Consider the following 26,871-nt stretch of genomic DNA (forward strand, 5'->3'; position numbering starts at 1 on the left):
TTATTACCAGGAAAACCCACTGTGACAAAGCTTTGTGGAAAATATTTTTTTATTATAAAACATACAGTATACTGATCTTAATATTTATATAAAACACAGTAGAAGTATCAGAGTCTTGTAAAGACCAATAATTTATACACTGAGACACAGGTCACTGTATTCTTCCAGTCTCATAGTCCGAAACAAACACCATACAAAATACAGAAGGACTGAAGTCAACTAGGGATTCCCTTGCTGTGAGGCATTTGCATTGTTACAGTAATTATTGCTGTGCTGTGATGGAAAAAAATCAGGGTTGTTGCTAACTGAAGAGTTGATCCCAGAGAGCTGATAGAAGAATGGTTAGAGAGTAAGTTAGTAATCATATTCTATAAAGGCTTGGCTATGTCAAAAGTATTGCAGGGGATTATGGAAATAATTTTGTTTCCAACAAAAATAATAATGAAATAACTTCTCTTGCATCAGCTCTTTTGTTATATTTAATACTACTTTGGTACGCTTTAAGGTGCATGTTGCATAAAGGAACAGATTTGCACTATCACTGGTCATAGTACTTTATATCATAGGCAGAACCAAAACTGATTGGGGTAAGGAGAATTAGCAACATGTTTTTCTCAGTTTGAGCTTTCTTGCAAAAGATGCACATTTATGTTCCTATTTTCTCCCTCAAAATAAAGCCATGGGGTATGGAAAGGGAACATGTGGCCCTTTAGGTGTTGCTGGACTACAACTCCCATTAACCTGACTATTGGCCATGCTGCTCAGGGCTGATGGGAGTTGGAGTCCAACGATTGACGGGCCAGAGGTTTCCCATTCCTGCCACTGGAGTTTTTAGATAGCACAAGGTTTGAAAATATTAATTTGTCAAGCTAATGCTATACTTAGGACAGAATTACTTGTTACATGCCCTACAAGACTGCTTCTGTGAATAGCATTCCTGGATCAAGTATTCTCCTCTTCCCCAATACCAGTAGGAAACTCACAATAGGGTAAGTGTTCTGAGAAGTTATCCAGGAGACAAGAACTTGACAGGGGGATTTAGTGGTCAGGGATGATGGGAGTTACAATCCATCAACATGTGGAGGGTTACAGGTTGCCCACCTGCTCTGTGGCCCCCTAGATGTTCTTGAGTTACACCTCTCATCATTTCCGACTGTGTTGGCTGGGGCCAATGAGCAATGTTGAGTCCAACTGTGGGGTTCCCCATTCCTGACCTTAAGGTTGCACTACACAATCCAACCACTTATTAGGTTCCACTGATCACAGTGGCTAACTCTTCCACTGAAATCAATGAGTCCTGAAAGTACTTAACTTTGGCTGAATTGCACTATATACCCTAGATAGGTATATGGCAGGATTAAAGCACACTCCTCTAAATCAAATGAAAAACTGAAAAATGCTTAAAGTTCACCACATCGAGATGAAAGATTGTGGGCTATTAAATCTGCAGCCCCCAAGGTCTAGTCTCAGATTTCAAGACAGGTGGCAAGAAGCCCTCTTACATCACAGAGAGCGTGTAGACGGCTTCTCAGATCTGCTACCTGTCTGAATAGTATTTTGGAATTTCATGAAGGGTAAAGCTGTGATCCACCATTTCTGGCACAACCCTGTTCTTCTCTCAGTACAACTGTTTTCATTTAGCAACTGTATTTTCCTAGCTGTGCTCACTTGGCAGGGACTTTAGATATTTTTGTGTATTCAAAGGCATTTTTTTAAAACTTTAGAATATGTGTATGTAGGTTGCTTTTGAATCACTGCCTAGTATATTTTTAGCAGTGCATTTATAGAAGCCTGCATCCTTTTGTGTAGCCTGCTGGATGATTAATGAGCCCTGAGGGTGAAGGAATTTGTTTCCATACAGACGGGATTGAGCTCCCGTTGTCAGATGTGATTTGTCTGGGAGATCCCACGTTATTTCTGCTTTAGGGATCCCAATGGCCATGCAGTTCAGCTTCACTGTATTGCCTGGCCTTGCATAAATGATGGGAGCTGGTTCGCTTGTGATCCGGGGTGGGTAGGCTATCACAATCACTGGGACATTCATAAGGGAAGAGCCATACTCGGTCGTGACCTTGCACAGGTAAGTACCTCTGTCAAACACGGATGCTTCACGCACTGTGAGAGAGCCATTCTCTAACAGGGAAAATCGCCCAACAGCCTGGGGACCATCTAACACCATCCCGTTGGGTAGAGTCCAGGTTATGCGAGCTTGCTGGCTGGGCTGGGTGATGCAGTGAAGCTGCAGGGTCTCCCCATTGATGATGCTCACTAAGTTGTTATACTGATTGCTGATTTCTGGTTTCAACCCCACTTTGAGGAAGACCACCCTTTCTGCATAACCACCTGGGTTCCTGGCTGTGCAGCGGTAAGTCCCAGCATCTGCTGCAGACAAGGCACTGATGTGTAATATTCCATCCTTCTTGTGGTAGAATCGGTGCAAATGGCTGCTCTTCTGCAGCTCGGTGCCATTGGGAAGGACCCAGGCTGTGCTAGGTTGAGGAGTCCCATACACTGAGCAGTTCAGATTGATACTGTGTCCTGCTGCCGCAGTGATCCTTTCAGTGACTGGATCCCGAAAGGCTGGCTTTTCTATGTGGTCCATGACCTGCAGCTGCACAATCAGCCTGCCCTCTCCCCCTTCATTCCTGCCAATGCACACCAACTGCACTGAGTCTGTCTGTCTCACTCCTCGGATGTCTAGTGTGCCATTGCGGTGCACAGTAATTCTGTTCCCATAATAGGGAGCAGGCAGGATCACTCCTTCTGGGAAAGCCCACATGACCCGTGGAGTTGGGATGCCTTCAGCTTTACAGTCAATGAGCTTCCGGCTGTCTCTCAGGGCCATTTCTCTCACCGAGGTGATGGCACTGGGGTGCCCATTTATTTTTGGAGGTTGAACATTGACATGGATCCAGACAACTTTCCGGTCTTCCCCAGCGGTATTCCGGGCTACACATGTGTAGTTGCCACTGTCAGATCTTTGGGCCTTCTGTATGAGAAGCGTCCCATCCCTGTACACCTGATATTTATCTGACAAAAGTGGGATAGGTCTGTTGCTTGGAGACAACCACATCACTTTGGGTGTGGGCTCTCCTTTTGCTTCACATCCTACAGATACCACATCTCCATATGGGATGTTGAGAACCAAGTAGGTTTTATTCCTAATTGTAGCAGCTTCGGCCACTACTTTGACCCGCACTTTCATCTCATCTTTACCAATCTGGTTTTCGGCATAGCAGGTGTAGTCCCCCTCTTCTCTCAGCCCTACGTCATTGAAGTACAGTGTCCCATTGTTGAATACGACATATCTCTTTGTTCGGCTCCCACTGTCATCTGCTAGCATGAGGGTATTGATCATGCTGCCATCTGGAAGGCCCCAGGAGATCTCAGGGTTAGGCAGACCTGTAGCTACACAGTCAACTTTCAGGTCCCCTCCATACATCACCTTGCGATTATTCTCATTCTTGTGTTCGATTTTGGCAGGTTTCATCATCACATTCACTTTAAGAACCACGTAATCATCTCCAATCTTGTTGCGGGCCACACACAGATAGTCCCCTGCATCCCTTTCAGTGATGGAATGAACAACCAAAGTTCCGTTGCCAAATACCTTGATTCTGCTGTCCAAACTAATTTAGAAAAAAGAAAGAAAACAAAACATGTGTTTTAAGTTTATGTTCATAAACCATCATATTTTGAGCCAGAAAACAAACAAGAACAATTATCTTCATTTGCAATCAAACAATTCCACCCTGCAACTGACTTTCTTCTAGTGGAAGGATGTTTTTACATCATTATGCTTCTTCTGAAGATCCAGATTTTATTTACAGTATTCTATGCTGCATTTAGACATGGAAATACAAAGGAGGTGGGGGAATCTCCTGTATATATACACACCACAGATAAATCCCATGTAAGCTTATATGCATGGATACATATGTTTATAAAGTGAACAGGATATTGACAATATACTCCATATGGCAAGATATACATACACTTATTCCATAGAGAGCCACATTGCTTTGGTATGAAACAGGCCAGAGAAGTTATTAGCTATTATATAGCTTTTATATAGATATATTACCTATTATATTGTACATACGAGTGCCCACCTTCAGAATGCAGTCCTATGCACATTTACCTGGAAGTCAACCACACAGAACTTAATGGAGCTTACTGCTGAGTAGACATGAATAGGATTGTGCTGCCAATTCCCAAATAGTTACCATGGGGCCTCTGGGAGCAGAAGATAATGGTTGTTTGGGTCTCACTAACATGATACAAAATATTTACATGGAGCAATCTAAAAAGTTTATAAAGCCTAACTACTTAATGCATAAGGGCATTTATCCTCTCTGCAACAGCAAAATGTATGATCAATCTATTTTAAATGGTTATAAACATCCAGTGATACCATAAATAAGATGTTTGCCTGGGATGCTGCTCTGCAGGAATACCTAGTCTTTCTAGCAATGACCAATTAGGGAGTTACTCCCGTTATTCTCAGATCAGAGAGATGGAAGAATTGCAAACTTTTCTCTTTGAGTTACTTCGGCGATTACTGTCTGCATTCACCGAACAAAGGAGCTTCAGGCAGACTTCAAAGGAAAACTTGTGTGGTGTATCTAAATCCCATGCATGCTCCACTTCAAATGTTAAAACCAGCACTGCCAATCAGATGCAAACCACTCTCAAAACTATCTTAAACTAAGGGATCTTTTTCATTCCTGCTACCAAGGAGCCTAAAAGTGGAAGAAGATGTTATGGAAGGTCCAGGGCTGCTGCTGCAAAAAACAAAATAAAAAATGAGACCCCTGTACCTTGTTATCTACTGTTAGGAAAGACTAATAAGATTCGGTGCATGGTGTGATACAATCACACTGTGACATTCTTCACTCTCACTAGTGAGAGTGGCAGTCCATGATGTAGAGCACAAGTTGGGGGAATTCGCAGTATGATGACCTATTGTGACTTCCTTACATGTTACAGGGAATGGGGGAGAAATAGGGGGATGATCCCATGTCTTCTGTAATATCTAATTCCACAGTACGTTTATAGAAAAGTCCTATAGAATCCATCTAAAAAACCAGGAGCCTCAAGAGTTCTACACTTTTGAATGTTAAAGTTTGCCATACACATCCTACTATAGTTCCATGACCTCAGGTATAATTAATGCATTTTATATGATGGGTGAATAAGCATCCTTTATAAAACTCACATTCCTGAACAAATTACCTTACAGTCATAAATGCTTAATGCCCTTCTCTTAAGGCTAACAATTTTTACATAACTTTTTGTAAGGCAGGGTCAGTGCGAAAAATATGCACACACAACTATGTATTTTAAAACAACATTGCAATCGCAAACCAATGTGAAGTAGCATTGGTATAAATATACCCGTATTTTTCGCTCTATAAGACGCACCAGACCACAAGACGCACCTAGATTTTGGAGGAGGAAAACAAGAAAAAGAATATCCTGACTCTCAGAAGCCAGAACAGCAAGAGGGATCGCTGCGCAGTGAAAGCAGCAATCCCTCTTGCTGTTCTGGCTTCTGTGATAGCTGTGCAGCTTGCATTCGCTCCGTAACACACACACAAATTTCCCCTTACTTTTTAGGAGGGAAAAGGTGAGTCTTATAGTGCAAAAAATACGGTAAATCAAGCCCAAGCATTTCTCCATACCTGAACCTCTTGGAAAACATAAATAATTGTATTTATGTTTAATATAAATATCAACGCTGAATTTCGCTGGATGTATACAAGCATGAACAGTGAAATCAAATCTCATATCGCTGTTCTAGCAAACATGGCCACAATCCAGTCAAAATGAAATACATTTAAGCCCTGCTGGTTTAAGTGAGGAGTTCACCACACAATTATCTCTCCTCAAGCCAATGCACTAAAGAATGCTTCACTCTGGATACACTACAGCCTACATTTTTTTTAGATGGAGAAAAGTTGGACAAATAAAGTGGATAGCTATGCAGGCCAATTTTAGCTTCTCTACTCTCTTCATTAGAACTATTTCAAGGCATTCTACCTTAATTTAACCCATCCATATCCAGAGGAATTTCTTTGTGACCTATACTGGTCTGAATGAAAATTTCTGCCTTTAAGGTACCTTTTCCACAGTGCAGAATCCTGCATGCTCACTGCAGGATATTCTGCTCACTGCAGAATCCTGCATGCTGTGCACTGCAAGACATTCAAAAGCATAATCTAGCTCCATAGTGTGGCACTTTGAATTTCACCGCTGATATGCATAAACAAGAGTGTACCTGAGAACACACCAAACACCCTACCACTCCTTTGCGAGGCAAGGGAAAATTGACAGTGGTGGGCTACCTGTCTTTCAAGGATACTTTCCCATTGAGAAAACTCTGATAAGACTGCAAGGAACCTTAAAGGTAAAGGTACCCCTGACCTAGATCCAGTCACGGACAACTCTGGGGTTGCGCGCTCATCTCGCTCTATAGGCTGAGGGAGCTTCTGTGTCATGTGGCCAGCATGACTAAGCCGCTTCTGGCGAACTAGAGCAGTGCACGGAAATGCCATTTACCTCCCCGCTGGAGCGATACCTATTTATCTACTTGCACTTTGACGTGCTTTCGAACTGCTAGGTGGGCAGCAGCTGGGACCGAACAACGGTTCGCGGGGATTCGAACCGCCGACCTTCCGATCGACAAGCCCTAGGCTCTGTGGTTTAGACCACAGTGCCACTTTAGGATTCTTTATAAAACAGGTATTCTAAACAAATGGTCTTAGGTTGGAATCCTATACATCCTTCATAGGAAGTGTTATTGAACTCGGTGCAATTTGTTTCTGAGTGGCCATGGTGTATGATCAAGCACTTAAGTCCAACATGTCATTACAGTGCCAACTGTCATGGATGCTTTAGGTGAGATTCCTGCATTGCAGAGGATTGAACTAGATGACGCTCAGGGTCCCATGCAACTCTACTATTTTAGGGTTCTATGCATGCAAGAGAATTGAAATGCTGTGAAAGGTATAACACTATTGCTGGTGGTTTACATTCTGAAACCATGTGCAATATAAATATGTGCTAAACTGCACTCTACTCAGAAGTAGCCCAGAGAGAGCTATTCCCATGTAAATGTGTATAGGATTGCAGCCTAAAGGAAGTAACATTGAAATGACTATAGCTATAGTGCTAATTTGAAGAGTTGTTATATTTAAAGTAATCAAAGACAACAATTAGATACATATATCTATGGTCATTTTAATTTTTTTACCTTTGTAGAGAATCCACCATCCTTTTTGAAGGCAGCCTCCAGAGTATCCGTGGCCAGGGGTCCCCAGAGGCGCTGCAGTCCAGTCTCAGGGTACTGCCATAGGTCACATCTGTTCTCTGAGGAGAGCTCCCAGTAATCTTGGCATTTGTGGACTGCTTTCTGACATGCAACCATACGGTTCTCCTGGCAGCCCCAACCATGTTGGCTGCAATGCATTCGTAGCTCCCACTGTCTTTGGGAGAGACATTACGTATGTAAAGAGTTCCATTTGGAAAAACAAACAGATTGCCGCGTACAAACTGGGAAGTGCGGATCTGGGTTCCATCAAAAAGCACCCAGCGGATGCCAGGCAGAGGAGCTGCTTTGGCACTACAGTGAATGTTAATGTTCTGCCCCACGCTGAGGGTAATGTTTTCCTGTTTCTCCTGCTGGATAATAGGTGGCAAGGCAGCGATGTGAAGCCTCACGGCAAGACTGTCGGTTCCTGCAGCGTTGCTGGCTATACACTTATATACTCCACGATCTGAGAAGTTAGTGTCCTTGAGGGACAAGGTTCGGTTTTCATACAGCATCACTCTTCCCTCTGCAGTGCTCACAGTTTGTAATATTTTCCTGTCGGGAAAAATCCAAGAAATATGGGGACTTGGAATACCATTGGCTTGGCACTCCATGATCACTTTTTCTCCAAAATAAACAGTCACATCTCTGAAGCGGGAACCCAGCATTTTGGGCTGCTGAGCTAAGACGGTCATCGAGACGATCATTTTATCAACACCATGCAGGTTCTGAGCAGTGCACAAATACTGTCCACGGTCCTGAAGCTGAACATTGCGAATGAGGAATGTACCATTTTTCAAGACTTCAAATCGTTGTATCCTTGTATTGGCTGTCATGACAGCTCCTGAAACGAAAAGCAGGAAGGAAAAAGAAGAAAAGCATTTTTGGGGATACCCTTTTTTCTGAAAAGGAGCATAGAAACTGTAGTAAACTACAATATTCAAGATTATTATTATTTTATTATGCATTAGTATTATATCTTGTATATTTGATAAAATTTAAATAAATAAATTTCTGATTTAAATAAATTAGAAAAGGCCAAGACACATCACTTTATTCCTTTTTTGCTGCACAATAGTACTCTGGTAGGACCTTATAAGAAGCAGAGGTATGAAGATCCAATCTAGTCAGTCATGTCAGAACACCCAATGGTCCCAGATGCAGTTTTATGTCCTTATTTGCATCATAAGAATTTTCTGACACTACCAACAGACATTCATCGCAGTGCAGATGAGAATGGGCAGCCAGACACACAGAGGGTATAACCGGATGGGTGCAACAGTTGTGCCAAAACAGGTACCGTCAAACCCTATTATTAGGTAAAAAAACGAATCAGCGCACACCTAAATTAATGGGGAAATGGACACTGTACCCTCCAAATAGGTTCCTAAAGGGAATGAAAATGTATGTTTATTGTACATAAAACATACTGTTCATTGGGGGGGGGGGAATATAGAGAATGCTTTACTGAAGAGGTTGCCAACCTGGCACCTGTGGGCAGCAGCCCCAAACTCTGAATTTGCATTTAAAAAGTAAGTCTCTAGCCCTCCTACAAAGAAAGGTAAGAAGCAAAATATGCAGGTACTCTTCTATGTGATTTCTCTGAGATGAGCAAGCCTGGCTTCTTCTTCCTGTCAATGTTTTTTAGCCAATGACTGACATCAAAGCTGCAGTGAATAAGTGAGTTGTTTGGAATCCCTGGGATCCTGAATAACTAACTCCCCTCTCCCCATTAATGCACTTTTCCTGTTTCCGTCTAATCTTCTAGGCTGATATTCAATAGGATACGTCTTTTTCCCCACGGTTGTACTTTTCACCATGTACCTTTGCTCATTTTGTGTTCTGCCACACCCTCATGACAATCATATTGTGAGTGGCACCCCCAGCTCTCAAAATTAAAAATGGTTGGTGGTTGGTGGCCTCTGCCTTATTGTGACTGGATCAAAATTGAATGCTTTAATACAAGCTGTGGGAAAATTGCCTCTAAAAATTATCTGCTCTATTTAAGGGCAGAGAAACTGGGTGTGGGGGTGGGGGGACTGAATTTCTCCAGAGGGGAAGATAAATTCTTCACCAATTTCTCAGGGGCAGGACTCACCATTAGGAGTGGGAGTAGGGCAACTTTTATGTTCCTTATTTATTTCTTTTTGTTTCTATAACAAGTGGCGGCAGCAGTAACTACTGTGCAGCTTGGTCACCATTTTGCATCCTCCACAATTCTCTGGTTCTAGCATCATTCCAAGAGAAAGGGTAGTAGCAGCAGTGCTTTTTTCTGGGGGGAACACAGGGATACAAAGACCCCTAAACATTTTGTGAATCTAAGTTTGGCCTCAATGAGGGGCAGTATTTCAATATGAGTAGGAAAATGAGAGTAGCCCTAAACACATTTTTAGGGGGGGGGGAAGTAGCAGCCTCAAAAAAGTTAAACAACAGTTCATAATATTTAAAGAAAATTCTATAAACGTGCCTTTTCTAAGGGCAGGGGAAGAATAAAAACACCAGGGTTGTTGTTTTTTTAAGAAAGAAAAGTATTCTGAGTAAATCTAACTAGTTTAAATATCTTACCGGTGGATACTTTTGTCCAAGAAAGGAGAGGCTTGGGTTCTCCTGTGGCATCACATGGGATAACAGCATGTGATTCGGCAAGGATGGATAGACTGTTAGATCCTTTTGTTATAATCTTAGGCCTCTCTCCTTGTATCTTGAAATGTGTTGAAGGCTGGATTATGCTGGAATTAAGTGCCTTCACTCCTCCAATTTTAGGCACAAATAGCACATTACGATTATTGTAGTGGATGTTTCTGGAAGACTGCAATGTGGAAGTCCCTTGTGGCTTAATACTAGGAGTAGTACTCTCAGATGGCAGTGTAGTATCAAGGGGCACAGGAGGCACTGGGGTAGCAGCAGCCCATAGAGGAGTGCTTTGTGTGATCACCCTGGTTGGAGAGACAAATTTCTTCTCTGTTGTGCTAACTGGGTAAAGCGGATTAGGCACTATAGGTTTAGAGTTTACTCCCAATTGTTGGAATACCCTAGTTCTGTTCAACAGGAATGGTATTCTGGAATTGGGGAGGTAGGGTACAGCTTGATTTATTGTTCTTCCAGGCTTGTCTCTGGTGTCAGGAAGGTAGTTATTGGCAAAAACTCTGGAGTGACTGTTGAGTCTGTTTTTTCCCTGGTTGCCAAATCTGCTGGGGGTCTGCAACTTAGGTCTGTATAATGGAGCAACAGTTGTGGTGGGAAAGGTCTCTGTATGAGGAGAAGAGGTTCTTTTGTCCTGTGTGGTATGTGCTGCGTAAGCTGTAATTTCTGGCTTATTGGTATAGTGAAGGGGGGCCTGGTGAGTTACAAAATGGTGATACAGACCTGGTGCAATGAGATATGGAGGCCTCATGGTCCCTCTTGCAGGGATCTGTTTTGGAGGTGCAAAAGCAGGTGCCTGATTAAAAATGGGTAGAATTCCAATTGGCTGGTTGGGGATATTTGGATTCAGTGTATTGTATCTCCTACCACCATATGGTTCTTTCGGTTGCTTTTGTTGTGAGGTTATTCTGTTGTAGCTTGAATGGGAAGTGGAAAGTTCATTCTGTCGTGGGCTGAGACTGAATCTTTTGATGTCTGGAACTGCTACTTGACCAGATGTGTAATTTTCTTTTGTAGACAAATTAAGAGTGCTAGGCTTTGATGGAGGAAGAGTAGTGGCTAATGGTGCAGATGGAATGGGCAATACTGCGGGATAGTTTTTTTCAGTTCTATATGCATTAGTCTGATCATGTAACTGAGTAATACTTTCCTTTGTGTGCCTTGAAGATGGTGGTATAAGTGTTTTATTATGCCAAAGACTGATCACTTGTTTAGTTTTTGCAGGTGTGGAAATGTGATCACCCAATGTACCATGGTGAGATGAAGTCAGTATTTCTCTTTGATGAGGAGATGTTGCCACTGTACTTATCTTTAGATAGTCTGAAAATTTCTCCTGTTCATCTACAGTTGGAGGATCCTTAAAGTGTTCCCCCATGCCATCAGCAATACTTAAACGCTGTACCTGGGAAGGTCTTGACTGAGCTACCCTGAAGTCAACTTCATTCCTTGAAGCTGATGAGCCAGTAAGAAAAGCTTCTTCTTTGAATTCTGGGATCTTTGAGAAACTAAGCTCAGAAAGTGACACTGGTCTAGTGATACTTTCTATAGATACTGAAATGCTTGTTGTATGAGTGTTTCTAACTTGGTTATTTGCTGAAACACCTTCCAAGACTTTGATGAATTCATTGCCTGCAGATGTTGTAAGCATACGTCCTGAGCTGTGAGACAAATGTGGTTGTCTACCAGGGGCTGTAGTTAGAGAATCCGGTGTTGGTGTTGTCACCATGTGACTTTTCCAGTCCTTGGCAGCATTGGAAAGAGTTACAGGTATTTTAGGTGGCAAAGTAGAAAGATGAAGAAACGAAGCTTCTTCTGTGTCTTGGGCCCCAGTAGACTTCCTTAAAGCAGCAGTACTTGTAGCTAGTGGAGAACTTACTTCAGGAGGCTTATATTCATTTCCATGTTGTGTTTCAGCATCAGATTTATGATGACCTTTAAAAATGGAACCCTGCAAACTTTGGGTAGCAGCTTCCGATTTAGATATTTTTCTAATAAAAGGTGTCTCTTCTATGGTGAAGACAGTAGGAGGGATAAGTTTTGGTCTTCTGAACCTATTTGGTCTTAATCTCCTTCTCCCATATGGTCGTCTTCTGGGATGATGGATGACCTGTGAGTTAGAGGTAGTTGTTTTGTTTGTAATCATGGTAACTGTGGTCAATTTGTTACCGGCAGCAGCAGTCATTGTATGGGTTTTCTTGTTAAGTGGAGCAGTGGTACTTTCTACAATAAAAGTGGCTTTGGGGTTTTGAGCATCTGTTTTTTCAAGTATTATATCTTCAGAACCCCTGAAAAGGTCAGAAGAAATTCTTCCTTGCTGGTGCTCTATACTACCACTCTCTGTAGCTACAGAAGCAAAAATAGTAGTAGAGGCTATTGAATTAATATAATTTTCAGTTTGAGAATGTGTGGGATCTTTTACAGCATGATGTAGCTTATTCATACTTTTCTGCTGTAAATTTGTTCCTGAACCTTCAGTTTTTGCAGGGACAGGTGCTTTAGGTGATAGTTCCACAGATGATAATGGATAAGGCAAGCTGCTTGTTACTTCTTCATTTGAAGGGTCTTGGGTGAAGCTATCTATGCCTTTTCGTGCCCCTGATGGATCATCTTTCCTCAAATCACTATGATCCCACACCTGTGTCTGTACAGTTGGAGAAATCAGAGCATCTCCTCCAGTAGGTGTTTCTCCCCTGTTTGACAATCCACTTGCTATGGAAGACTCAGTACTCATTGGTGTAGACGGTGTGTGGTCTTGGTTATTATTCTGAGCGTTGACAGTGGGAAGAATTGTGACTGAGAACATTTCTCCCTCACCCAGCTGCAATGAATCTGCAGAAGACTCCTCTCCATTGACTTCCACAGCAGTGTTTGGTGGAGGGCTGATAATGGGAGAAGCGTTGGTGGTTTGGTGCATGGACGGCGTCTCTGTTGTAGTCCTGAAGGAAGTGCCTGGTACCATTGTTGTTCTAGGGAAATTTTTCCCACGGACTTTTGCCAAAATGTTGGCCCAGTGCTGCGGATTAATTTGTTTGTTGGCCATATTTATTCTCCTTCGGGATTCAAATACCCTACGGCCCTCTGCAACATTGATCTCTTCAGTCCTGTCCATGCCTTTCCATAATTTCATTTTGTGCCTTCCTTTTTTGTTCTTCTTAACCTGAACCTGAGGAACATTGTCATTCTTTTCTTTAAGGGGCACTTCACGGTCCTTCAGGTGGAATTTTTTGCTCCGAGTATCATCAGCTTCTTCAGCACCTGATCCCTCATCATCTTCTATGACCCGCCCCTTTGCTTTTACAGAGGTTCTTGAACCAAGGCGTTTTTTTAGTTTCACCCTTTTTGAGGATCTGTCAGAGACCATTTTATTTACTGTGACTTTAACAGCAAATTGATCTGATCCTTGCTGGTTTATAGCCACACACCTGTAGTACCCACTGTCACTGACATGGCTGCGTGGAATTAAGAGGGTGCCATTGTCTAACAGGTACTGGTTGGATGAGTTTGATAAATCATGAAGGACATGGCTGCTTGGGAGTACCCAGCTTATGTGCGCTTCTGGTACAGCCACTGCACTGCAGGGTAGAAGTATGAAATCCCCCACATTTTTTTCAATTTTCATCGTCTCAGAGTCAGCTGGCTGGATGACTGCGGGTTGTACCAGAAGTCTGTAGGCCATTGTGTCTGCATCACTCCTCACTTGAGCAACACAGTGGTACACACCAGAATCAGCATAGGCCACGGATTTGATGACTAACTGACCGCTGCTGAGGACAGAAAACTTGCTGTCTTCCATTCTGAATGGAGCTTTTAGTTTAGTTCCATCAGGAAGCATCCACACGATGGAGGGACTTTCTGATGCTTTCACATTGCAACTTAGCTGAGCATCCGAACCTTCCACTACACTCTGAGCTGCCTTTGTGTGCTGGTCTTGCTCTATCATAACCCAGCTGCTTCTCTGCTGTCTGTTTTCTTGAATCTGAAGTGTTTGAGAAATTTGGGTAGAAAAAGAGAGCACTACTTTATTCCCTGTGCTCTGGCGCCTGTTCAGTTGGATATGTATCAGTGGCTGCATCACCCAGGAAGGCTCAGCAAGGATTCTCCCTTTGACACCTGTGTAGTAAAGAGCATCATAATCAGAACCTTGCTTGTAATGATAGCTTAATTTGGGTTCATGGCTGAGCACATGCTCCCTTTCTAACTTGACAGGCACTTCACTATAATAAGCAATAAGCTTCCACAATTTTTCATAGTTTTCTCTGTTCATGGGGCATTCCAGATCCAAGGAAATGGTTGCATTGATTTCAATTTCTTGAGGCGAGTTCTGGCTCCACTGAATTTGGGTGGTGTTTGTTGGCTTCTTGATTTCACACTTCAGATTCACTATGTTGCCATGCTCATCTGTCAGGTTCAGAGTAATGTTCCATGGAGACAGCTGAAATTCTTCCATGGGAAGCTCAGAGACATCATCTTCCTCTACCTCCTCCACCTCCTCGAGGCCAATGCTCTGTTTCAGTGGAGACTGTATGATAGGCTTTGTGCAGGAAACATTTTTCACATTTTGAATGTCTTGTTTCTGGAATTGCTTAGGGAAGGTGCATTTAGGGCAAAGCTGGCCTTCTTCATAGGCTTTGTCTTTTTTACACTTTAAAACAGCTGGAAGACAAAAAATAATAATAATCTAAAAGTCAGATGGAATTTTGACAGAGAAATATTTTATCTGAAAGTTTTGCCTATACAACACTCTATCAATTGGCCTGTACAGCCTATTGATATTTTTTTTTCCAGATGCCTTGGTTTAGAGGATAGAACTAGGAAGAGAATTCTAACTGAAGGTATCATCATATGGAATAAGAAATGCAAGAACTTTCCTTCTGACTATTCATATCCTTCTGCCCTATCATACTACTGTCTTCCAGAAATTCGGCCCAACAGCAATAGCTATTGGTTTCACAAGCATTAACTCTGCAGCTTTGGGAGCTTGATACATGCTATTTAAAACATTTAAATGAGGAATAGGGAGCCTCCAGTTTATGGGTCAAACTTGGCCTACCAGGCACCTCCATTTGATCCAAGATGCCATTTTTCTCATGCTGTGGCCACTTTCCCCACATCTGACATCATATGTGATATTCGGTATGGGACAGGTAGAGATATGGCTGCTCCGAGGAGGGTTGAACTCCCTGAGCACCTGAAATGGTACAGTCCCCTCTGCCATTTCTGAACTGGGCCACCACATTCTGAAACATGTGTATGCCTGACTGCTATCATTGTCCCAAAGAGAAGAGATAGAAAATACCCTTTTCTTTAGAATGGAAAGTTCCCCAATTAAGTTGGTTCTGTTGAGCTAACTGCTCTACAACATCAGAAATACATGAAAGAATCAGCCTCCCCACACCCAAATCATGCCTTTAAGGCCCAGTATGTAGCCTGCAGCTGTGTCTTCAATTTTGGCACTTTTTTTTCCTAAGCCTTGTAACTATGTGGTTTGTCTAGACTGCATCTGGGGAGGGGAGGGATACCAGCAGAACTGGGACCCATAGAAGGGAAGACAGAACGGCATGCTATGTATTTAGCATAATGTGTAGTTTGGCCCTTATAGTGTACTTTGCTATTCAAATAGTGCCCAATTAGCTTGGAGAAATATCTCAGGACCAGTTCAGGTGTATTCACTTACATATTTTTAACACTTTCCATTGGTTTGGTTGGTTGGTCAGGTCCTAGACTATGTGTGCCATTGGCATGAAATTGCAGGGTCTTCTTATGTTCTTATGAATTATGGAAAGGCAGTTTTTAAGGTTTAGAAATAAATAAATAAATAAATAAATAAATAGCCCAGCCCCTGAGTATAGGCCAACAAAGGAAGGCAATATTTCTGTGATAATCTCTGCCGGAGTCTATTTCTAATGTAGTAAAACAACAACTATGATCTTCCCTTACCTGCAAACTTCTGATTCCATTCAAGGAACCATTTCAACCTGCAGTCACAAGACCAGGGGTTCCCATGAAGATAAACATTCTCTAGGAGTGGCATTTTTTGAAAAATGCCCATAGGCAGTGTTCTAATGGCATTTTCAGACAAGTAGAGGTGCTTTATTGTCGACAGCCTGAAATAATCAAGGACCAAAAATGTAGAAAACGTGTTGGGGTGAAGCTGTTGGAGCAAGTTTCCTTCCAAATGGAGAAGTCTGAGGGAAGTTAATCCATTAAAAGCATTTGGGTGGATGAATTCAATTCGGTTGTGGTCCATGTGCAATCTCATAAGGCTGGAAAGCCCTTGGAGGGTTTGACCAGTTATAACCTGCAGCTTGTTGTAGCTTATTTTGAACACCTAAATGGCCAGGTAAAATGAATAGGTTAATACTTTTTAGTAGTAACATGGCACTGCAGAATAGGCACACATAAAGCAATACAGGAGAATATAGTGGCCCAGACTAGACAAATGTAGCCACACTTCAGTCCCTTCAAAATAAGCAGGATTTACTTAAGACACAGCAAAATGGATTTCAGTAGGATGTACATACAGTATGATTGACTTTACGTGGATTAGAGCCACAGAAATGTAAGTCTGATTCAGGAACTCCTACATACGTGAGGAATGAAAGTGACTGCTCTACTGTGTGCTACTGTATGTCTGTGTATGTGTGTGTGTACCCACTAACAAACATGGTTCAGTAATACAGACTACAGATGTGGGTGGGTGGGTGGATGTGGGTGTATGCAGGAGCTTCTGATCATGTATCTTATATAGCTTTCTCCAATGCCACCAACAACCAGCCAGTCACTGTTTATACTAATTCCATAGAAGCATACAAAGCTGTCTTTGGACCATCAGTTAACCCAGCTCAGTATTGCCAGTCAGCAGCTCTCTATGGTTTTGGGCAATGGACACCCCCAGCCCTGTGTGGAGATGTCACAGATTGAACTTCGGGGTCTTCTGCATGCAACACAGATGCTCTACTCCTTCCCCATGTATGCACATCTGGGCTTTGTGGGAACACAGCTAATAGACTGAAACTGTTGTTATTTTAAGAAGAAACGTTTTGACTCAACCTGTAGTGATGTCAGATCTTTTAAGGCTCCGTTAGGTATGTTTTGGATGTCATTCCCATGAAGCATGAGCAGTTCCAGTTTTGCAAGGCCTGCAAACGAGTTTCCAGATATTGCCTGTATGCTGTTAAACCTGGAGGGGGGGTGGGGAGAACCACATTTAAGTGTTGAATCATCATTTTGCATTGAGTAAACCAGACATTTTTAGGCACCTTTGGGTTATTCATAAATCATACACTTAACCTGACAAAGTTAATGAAGCATTTTAACAAGACCTGGTGTCTCATGTGTTAAAAGTCAATGCTTCTTTGACTACACACACACACACACTCTCTTCAATTGCAGCTTAAATTAATGGAATTATCAATTAATTAGAAAAGGCTTTTCTGGACAGTGTTCTCCATGTGCTGGATATATTAGTCAGTGGCAGGGATCCAACCTATGATGATATGGAGACTGGCAACCAGTAGGCGTGCAAGGATGCCAACAGAACATGTAACAATAAATGAATAACGTTTTGTGCAGAGGACATTTAAACATGGATGACTGCCAAGCAGTTTCTGGAACCAGAAAACCACAGCTACTAGCTAAACTGCTAGATTTGCACATATAGCATGTAATTAGGTATTTAACTGTTAAGATAAATATGTGGTTTTGAAATTGCAAAACTGTGAATCTAGAAACTCAGGCTGCAAACTGATTAAAAAATGCTGAGTTGATTAATCGCTTGCCCTTTGACAGGCCAATCAATTAACTCTCAGTATATTTGCATTTTACTAAAGTTTCACTGCAGTTGTCTCAGCTACTGAAGGGAGCATATTAAATAAAGAAAGCCATGGTTCATTATTAGAAGGCCATCTTTTAACCTCTGTCCCAATCACAGTATCACAGCAGAACAACTAATGAAGAGAAACATGAAAATGCTCTCATGACTTCTATGGCTCCTCTCCTTGAATGCTACACAGCAGCCACTGTGGTGGAGGGTTGTGGTTATTCTCTTGGCTTTTGTAGGCCACTATTACAATATGGCATCATTTAGGGAAGCAGCACCAGAGACAGTAGTACAGCAATTATTTCTGTATATTTTGAGTCTTGTTGGCAAAATGGGATGCTGCTTGTCTAAGTGGTCTATACACAAATTCAGCAATTGATTTGGGGAGAACCCCAGTGTGGGCAGGAGGAGAGTCACAACCCAGGTAAACAGAGGCAGAAGAAAGGATAAAAGCAATAGCAATGGTGGTAGTAAGGGCAGATGCTCTAGAGTCCAGAGGAAGTAGGAAATTCTGGAGCAAAGCAAGGGAAGGAAATTGCTGGGACATGGACACACAGAGAGTACAGCTTATCAAATATCCATGACCAAGACAGGTGTGGTAAATATAAAATTAGCTGGTTAAGGTCTTTGTTTAAGAGCTTAGAAGAAACAAGACTGGTAGGGTTGGAACGTAAGAAGTGAGCAAGAAAGCAAGTTCAACTGAAACTGGAGATCTATTTTCCAAAAAGGATAAGAAGTGATTATTAGTGCTACAACAATTGTTATCTCCCCTCTGAAAATGAAGTGATCATGATGTGGGCAGGAGAAAGGTTTGTAGCAAGACAGCAAATGCTGATGCACATTCACCATTGGCTCATTGTGTTGCTCATATACTGAAGACAAATCAGAAGCATTTATCTGGGTCTCACAAAAATGTTAAATATAAATGTAGGTAGATCACAGTAGTTTAAGATCAATTCCCATAAATGCTCCTCTTTATGGAAGGCTTTTAATCTGTACAGTAATGGTATCACATTGCAGCTCATGTGATGCACAATGCTTCAAACTGGTGGGATGAACTCTCAAAGAATGTAAAATGCCGCAGTAAAATTGCAATACAAACCCCAAATTGATTCGTTCCACATGTTTAGAGATTCTTGTTGGCACAGCTGCTAAGGACCGAAATGTGCAGTGAACTTCAGTGGGAACATAACAGGCGCATGGATGAGGACACGCAAGTGTAGTTTCCGGAAGCCCGAGAGAGAGAATCAGCACCACGGATAGTGCCCCCAAATATGTTTGCTTTAGCATCTTCACCAATTTATTCATCTCACTATACCTGTTTAATTCAAAAGAGAGAGAACTAGTTTAATTTTTAAATAGATGTCAAACATGACTATGTAGATACTCTGCATTTCATGTGGCCAGTTTGATGACCTCACTACTTCCTTAAGTGTGTGGAATCCCTTCATGGAGTAGCATGTGAAGGCGGCTAAGGAAGAACCCAGATCCATCACACTTAAAACACTGCTACCAAATTAACCCCAACGTGGAAGAAACCACCCGCAAGCACTCTTCTCATAAACATACACAAAGGAAGTAACAAGTGGGAGCAGAACACACCCATATACTTAAGACTTAACACAAGTTCACACCCATTAAATAACCAAAAGGCAGGTCTTAAACATTTAGAGCCAATGAATGAGGTTTAGATAAAGTACTGCAAGCATTTACTTGCTCTGCTGCAGCTGAAGCATGGCTGTATGGATGGATAACTCCTAATACTACCCGTGGCTGGTGCAAAGTATGAAAAAGACCGATGACATGTCAAGCAAGGAAGGATCTTCCCCTTTCTCCTTGAACTTCCTTAGAATAATCTGACCTATTTCCTCAAACAATAAGCTTTGCTTACTCTGAGCCAATCTGAGTTAAATCAGAGCTCAACCCCCGATGTGCCTCTCAAATTCCTCCTATTCACCAGTCAGCCCCACCCGCTCTTCGGATGTAAGCTCACCCCAGGCCATTTTGATCTAATTCTCCATGACTCTTGCCTGTTTCTGTTTACTTGTTCCCTTCCTGTTTGCCCTTCCCTTGATTCTGCTATGCCATCCATGACCTGGTTTGTTTTCCGTCAACAGACATCCTTACATGGCTGTGTGTGAGTCAGGGAGTAGCACAAGAGCGGCTTTGCCATAAGCTTGTTTGAAGCTCTGGAGCAACTGGCGAGTTATAGTCTCTGGAGCAACTGGTGAGTTACAGTCTCACATCCATGCTGGAATTCTCATTCCTGATCCCTACAAGCCGCTTCCTCAGAAAAATGGCTCATGGGATTGAGCCATTAGCCTCTACAAAGCTATTTCTTTGTGTATACTCCGAAGTTCTTAGATCTGCAAGCAATAATGCTGTCATTCCTTTCCTATCAGCATCATATGCAAGCCATTATGACTCTAAAGCAGCGGTTCAAGAGGCTGAAGGGGCTTCTCAAATGTCTGTGGTCAGGTTAATACAATAGTTGCCCCTTCTTTAAAAAATAAATCCATGGCACGTCAAAGAACTTTGTACTTAACACAGTGTTTCTTTAATGCATATCAATATTTTACATATTTTCTTTTCTTTAGAGGACTAATAAACATCTACTTCTATTCATATAATTCCTGCTTAGAGTCAGACAGAAGTTACAACATCAAAAGATGACTTCCTACTCAAAATCCTGGGCTCAGGCCTCTAAGTGGAAAATGATGTACCGCGAGGTTTCTTTCTTCCTTTTAAATAAGAAGATCCATAACAATGGAAAATGCATTATGCCGTCACAATGCCTTCCACCCCTACAGATGGAAGACCCTAGGGAAAAGCTGTAGCTCTGTAGCAGAGCACATGCTTTGTATGCAAAAATATCCCAGGTTCCATCCCTGGAATCTTCAGACTCCTGCCTGAACCCGTGAAGAGCAGCTGCCAAACAGTGCAGACATGACTATGCTAGATGGACCAATAGTCTGACTTGGTATTAGGCAGGTTCCTATGCTTCCTACATTTGGCACAATGGCAAACACGTACTGGCTAGAAATAAAGGCTTTTTAAAGTTCACAAGTTCTTATTACACAGAAATGAACATTTAAAATATGAATGATGGAGAAGCTATATATGAAGACTAGCAATTGTATCAGGATATCAACTACTAATTTAACCAGAGAGCTCTGTTGATGTTATCTAAGCCCATCACAGTATAAATGCTGGCATTTGCACTGTTTCTGGGTTTAGAAGATGATTGCAATGAGAATACTTGTTGAATCACACAGGGACTACATATAGGTATTTCTGTTTCTCAGTTGGTGCCTTCTCTTAATATTCTTTGTAATGTGCTGCTTATCTATGTCTTTTCCTCGAGAAGATGTGTGATTAAAAAAGAAGCAACTTATTCAAACATTCAAAAACACAATTACCGGTGGACAGAACAATCCAAATCCCAGGTGGGCAGCAGAGACATCATCACCTCTGCACCCCTTTTGCTTTCACCAGTCAGAGTGGAAGGCGGAGTACAGGGGAACTGCTGTGCCAAACTGGAGCTTGCACAGTGACCAGGCTCAATGCTGATGAGTGACAGCAGTGAAGCCAGTTCACTCCCTCCCCTCATTTGGGGACTTTCTGCAGGTGAGGATCCCACAGGTGGTACTTTCTTCTGACTGCATATTTGGGAATCGGAATGGGGAGCTCCATGCTGGAAGAGTGGTACTCCAATCTCTGATGGCAGAGATAGGCATGGAGAGACACAGATGCTCAAGTTGGGGTCTGGTAGTGGTGATGGTGAGGGATACACACACAATGCCTGGCCCCAATGTCCAGGTGAGTTCTGACGAACCTGCTCATTCTCTGATCCTTCCCTTTGTTGAGCAGGAGAGGTCTGAAGGGGTTTATTTTATTCATATTTGCTTTAGCTATCAGGGATCCTGATGAAGGAGGGTGCCCAATCACACAGAGGTTTCTACTCGCTTTCAAGCAAACTCTAGTTCAAGTCTCATTCAGACAGCTCAACAGGACAAGGTTGGAGACTGAGCAGGAGGGGATGTGCATGTTAGGTGTAGGGTCAGCAAAGACAACACCATGCCTCCTAAACATACCTTGATGATGGATATGAATAGTCCACTGGAGGTTGGGTCAAAGCCAATAATGGACATGTAAATGCTTCAAATGAGCCAAATGACAGGACACTTCCATACAGCAGTTTATTGAGGATTTGGTGATGCTCATGCATGGAAGACTTTTCAGGGTCCTCATCAAAATGCCACCTCAGCTTCCCCACCCCATTTAATGTGAATTTACCAGTTTAGTGGTTTGTTTGGTTTTGTGTGTTTTTTAACTTCATTGAGTTTTCTGTGGAAAATCTGATTTAAATGGAAAAAATAATATAGGGTGGAATTTGAGGAGGACAATGCCAAGTGAACGTTGCACAAAACATGCATTCATGAGCACCACCAGGTCCACAATAAACAGCAGCACTTGATATCATTTGCTACGGGAATCTGCTACTCAGTAGTTGGGAAATACAGTGAAACCTGCTTCATGGATGTGAGTGACCAGTGAGCCTGCTATTGAGTTTCTAGTAAGGTTGAAGGTGAATTTGCACTTTTTAATAATCACAGGGGAGAAAGAATGTACCTGGACTGTGTCCTGTCCTGTACCTACACTGTGCTTGACAGGAAAAAACACTTCTCCTAAATTTCTCTAGCTTGTAATGGATATAAGCAGCATTGAAAGGGCCAAGGACCTTGTTTTATTAGCAGTTTGGTGGTTGGTGACTGCTAGGGTGCTTAACCCTCATACAGAAGAAGGAATTTCAGCAAAGGCAGCATGTCATGCTATTATGTTACATGAGTACGAAAAGGAGCCCCTGCCAAAATCTGCAAGCTTATGTAGCATTTAGAGCAGAGATTTCCATAATGTGTGCCGTGACATGTTAGTGTGTCGGCTACAGTGTGTAGGTGTGTCACGCGAATGCTCCCCACGCTCCTCCCAGGGCTGGAAAGGGGTTAGCTTAGCCTCCGGTTTGATAGTAAAGCTGGATTACTGTATAGTGAAATGAGGCATGTCCAAAAAATGTGTCACCAACATGAAAAATTTGGAAAGCTCTGTTTTAAGAGTTACAGGAGCCTGTTTCCCCTTTGTTTCTAGCCAACGTGATGATTACTTTGAAAAGTGGTGACCAGTAGAAGGAAGCCAAGTAGCATGCTAGATAGAGTCAAGTCTAGGAATCTGGGCTTGGTGCACAGGAGAGCAAAAAACAGAGGATGTGTAAAGAGAGGTCATGGGTTGAAGAGCAGCAGATCACATTATGACACAAGCAGAGATCCAGTCTACATCAGAGGAGGAGTTGTGGTTAGAAGGGAGCAGGGCACAAACAAGTAGTAAAATACAATCAACAGTGAATAACCACCGTTCTAGTTAGAAAGCTTTACAGTCGTATCTTGGAAGTCAAATGGAATCCATTCCTGAAGTCTGTTCGACTTCCAAAATGTTCAAAAGCCAAATTGTGGCTTCTGATTGGCTGCAGGAAGCTCCTGCAGCCATTCAGAAGCTGTGGAAGCCCCGTTGGACGTTCAGGTTCCAAAAGAACATTTGCAAACCAGAACACTTTTGGGTTTGTGGCATTCGGAAGCCGAAACATCTGAGTTCCAGGGCGTTCAGGATCCAAGATACGACTGTACTTTGGTACTCTCACTTGCCTCTAGCCGATAAAGATTAATTAGTGGGCAAGTCACCAGAACTCAAAGGCTAAGGGATGCCAGCTCCTGGGGGTCAAGCTGTTTTGTCCCCCCTTAATATATTTTGGGAGGGGGTCAGGGCTGCCCAATGATGAGCTGAGTGTGGTACAGCTTCAGTGGCAAACTGCTGCTCCTCCTGCCATTGAAGAGAAGGAGGCTGGAAGCAGCCTTCTGTCAGTGGTGGAGCCAGGAAGAGGTGGAGTAACTGGCCACTGAAGCCTCACAGCCACCACATATGGCTCTTCTCCCAGCTCCTCTCAACGTCACATGTGTCACATCAGGATGTTGCATCACATGTGATGTCACCCTCATCACGTTGGACCTCCAATCGCCCTCGCAAGCTGGTGATCTATATACAGTACTCTGAGCTCATCAGCAGAAGTGTGGGATGCAACTGTAATAAATAAAATAACTGAAATATTAATTTAAGCTCTGTGGAGATAGGCTCTGTGGAGAGGGAAAGTGGTTTGAACTAGATGACTTTTGATCTCTTCCAAGCCTGTAACTCTATAAAACCAGTGAAGCAATGAACAAGCAATTCCAAGGGTACCAAAATAACAGAAGGAATATAATACTTGGATCTAATTACCAAATCTCTCCTATTGAAAAGTGGCCTATGGGGATGGCGATGTGCAAAGACACTAACATGTGACAGGGATAAAGAGATCTTGGCTTAGACTGGGGTGACCCTCCAGTTTCAGCTTGAGGGCCACACTGACAGCCACCCCTCTGAGGGCCACATGTAAACACTGCCTTAGATGTGTGCCCCTGAGGGTAGAAAACTTTGGCAAAGTGGTACAAACTGGTGGGTGATGTGCTTGAATTGGATTATCAGAAGCATCCCTGCATCTGCAGGGGACATCCTGCAACTCCAAACATCTTCCTTGCTCTCTAGAACAGAGAAGTTGGGGGAAAGGGTGAGAAAAAAAGAGGAAACGTAAGACAGGAGGGGAAATTACTGCTTTGAAATCCTGCTTGCCCCATTCCATCTCAGCATTCATACTGTTTCCCACCGCCCCCTAGGGATTGTTTAGAGTTATTACCTAGGCAGAGAGCTTAAGGGTCAAGAAAGGAGGATTATTGAGATAATGTATGAAGTGCTAGGAAGGCTCTGAATACTCTAAAGGGCTATATATAAACACAGTGCTGATGATGCAAAGGAAGACACATTGAATCTGGGAGACCAGACAGGGTGAAGTCAGAGACAGCTTAACTTCTGGATGGGCAAAGGACCGTCTTGCGTCGATCCCTCTGCAAATGATTTCATGACACTCCATCCTACATGTGTGTTTTGTCTGGGCAGGGGCTGTGGTGGGATCAAGTCCAAGGATTTATCCCCCAAGGTGGCCTCAGGTTTCCTCCTGGAGGCGGGAGAACGAGTAGGTGGTGAAGGAAGGCAGGCTGATTATTTCCCCAGCCCTTCTCAGGGCAGCTGAAGGTGATGTGCCTGAGAGCTACACTGTTTAAGGGATACCTGAGCTGGATGTGCTTTCCACTCCTAGCTTCATTTGGAGGGCACATGCTTCTCATTAGAGAAGAATGTCCTTAATTCACTGAGTCATTACAGCGATATATCCCTTGGGGAAAGAAAGAGGAAAGAAAAAGAGAGAGAAAGAAAAAGAGAGGGGGAGGGAGAAAGCGCCACTTCCATCTCTAGAAAGTGAGTTTCTATTCCACATTTCATCCCGACCTTTCAAACACAACAACAACAAAGGGGCGGATTGTGAAATTCAAACTAAGCCAGACAAAGTTCCAATCCTTTCTAATCGTTCCAAAGCAACAACTGCAAGTCCACTAGCTTGTGCAATTTATTCTCTCTCTTTCAAACAAAATATAATGACAAAAGCAGTTGAGGCTGTTTGACTACGGGGCAGGAGGAGTCTCCTTCAGCAAGATTGCCTTCGGGAGGCGCAGCAAGCCATGCAAGAGGTGGAGAGCGCGCGAGAGATTACCTACTGTTGGCCAAGAGTGTCAGACACTGTTGCTTGCAGGATCCATCCTGTCGACGAATAGCAAAGAACAGCTAGTGCCACGGGCGGGCGCTTCGCCTGCCTGCCCGAGCAACACCCCACCCCCGCCGACGCCCCCGCCTCGAGCGCCTTTCTGGGTCTCCTCTTCCGTGGACTCCAGAGCTGCGCGCAAACGTAGTTCACACCCCACCCCGAAGGTGCGCGCTTTGAGCCGAGCTCAGCAGTCTTCCTTCCTGGTTCTGCAACTCCCAGTTCTGAGATGCATCAATCCGGGGAAAGTGGGGATGTGAGGAGAAGAAGGGGCGGGAAATAGATACACATCTTAAGATTTTTTTAAAAAAATGGGGAGGGAAACAAAACAAAACGGGAGCTCAGGAATCCTTCCCAAGATCTATTCTCTGTTTTCCTCACCCCTGTTAGGCAGTAAATCCAGGAACTCTTATTGAAGAGCCAAGTGAAAAGCGAAGGAATGCAAAGCAGGGTAACAGAACAGGGAACTTGGAGCGCTTCTGTCCTCTCGGCGCTTCTCTCTTTGAACACTTTGAAACAAGAGGCACCAGCGAGCTTGGGGATTTCTTTCTTTCTTTTTCTCCCTACTTCCCCACCGAGGCGCTTCCGCAGCCAAACTCTTGCCCCGGGGACGGACTCTGCCCCTCCGGCTCCCTCCGCAGCTGCTGCGTCTCGGGACGAGCAAGAGGAGCGCGCCCCGCGCCAAGCATGCCCCGCGCTGGCTCTCTGCCTCCTGCGTCTTGCGCGGCGCGTTTGCAAGCAGGCGCGAGCGGCGGCTCTCCTTTGCCTGGTGGGCGGCTCTGGGAGGCGGAGGGGAGCGCGCGGCGGACTGAGCTTCGCGGGAGGAGACGTCGAAGGGGCGCCCCTCTGTTGCCCATTGGCTGAGCGCGCGAGCGGCGTGGGGAGATCCCCTTTCGCGCAAAAGCGCAACTTAACTTGCCGTCCCTTTTCCTGCGCGCCCGCCTTTCTGCGATTCATGCGCCCACGTGGGACACGCCGCCTGCAAGGGGCATAGAATCGCAGAATGGTACAGCTGGAAGGGACCCGTGGGGGTCATCTAGTCCAACCCCCTGACATGTGCCACCAGAACTCGTCTTGGTGCTCCTGGCTGTCCGCCACCATTTCCCCTTTCCACAGAAGCTCCTGCCAAAGCAACTCTGTATCATTGCACCAGATAGTCTAAGGGTGTTCACAAATACGATTTCCCCCCATGGTTCATTGTCATAGATCATGATAGAGCAGTTGGCATAACCTGATATAAAATAAGGAGCCCATTATCTGGTACTAGTCCTTATCTTCTGCATGTCCTGGCAGTTATGAGTAAATATCCTGAGCTAATGCCTAAAGGAAAGATCAGCAATCCTGCGCTACCAGCCAACTTTA

At 43.5% G+C, this 26,871-nt stretch overlaps 1 protein-coding gene across 3 annotated transcripts; it reads right to left on the bottom strand.

The window, feature by feature from the left end:
- Positions 1-31: 31 nt before the first annotated feature.
- MXRA5 (matrix remodeling associated 5) lies at positions 32-26,290 on the bottom strand. Of its 3 annotated transcripts, none has more exons than XM_083611985.1 (7): positions 25,466-26,290; positions 18,877-19,092; positions 17,006-17,135; positions 15,893-16,283; positions 9,878-14,608; positions 7,256-8,156; positions 32-3,629 (listed from the first exon to the last, which is right to left on the bottom strand). In XM_083611985.1, the coding sequence occupies exons 2-7, from the start codon at positions 19,080-19,082 to the stop codon at positions 1,721-1,723; spliced, it is 8,268 nt and encodes a 2,755-aa protein (XP_083468111.1). In that variant the 5' UTR covers positions 19,083-19,092; positions 25,466-26,290; the 3' UTR covers positions 32-1,720. The 3 variants fall into 3 exon arrangements, with proteins under 3 accessions (XP_083468111.1, XP_083468112.1, XP_083468113.1); XM_083611986.1 differs by having other exon boundaries at positions 25,462-26,290; XM_083611987.1 differs by having other exon boundaries at positions 25,891-25,999.
- Between the last annotated feature and the right edge of the window lie 581 nt (positions 26,291-26,871).

Source organism: Podarcis filfolensis (assembly GCF_964270895.1).
Source record: "Podarcis filfolensis genome assembly, chromosome: 4".
NCBI lineage: Eukaryota > Metazoa > Chordata > Lepidosauria > Squamata > Lacertidae > Podarcis > Podarcis filfolensis.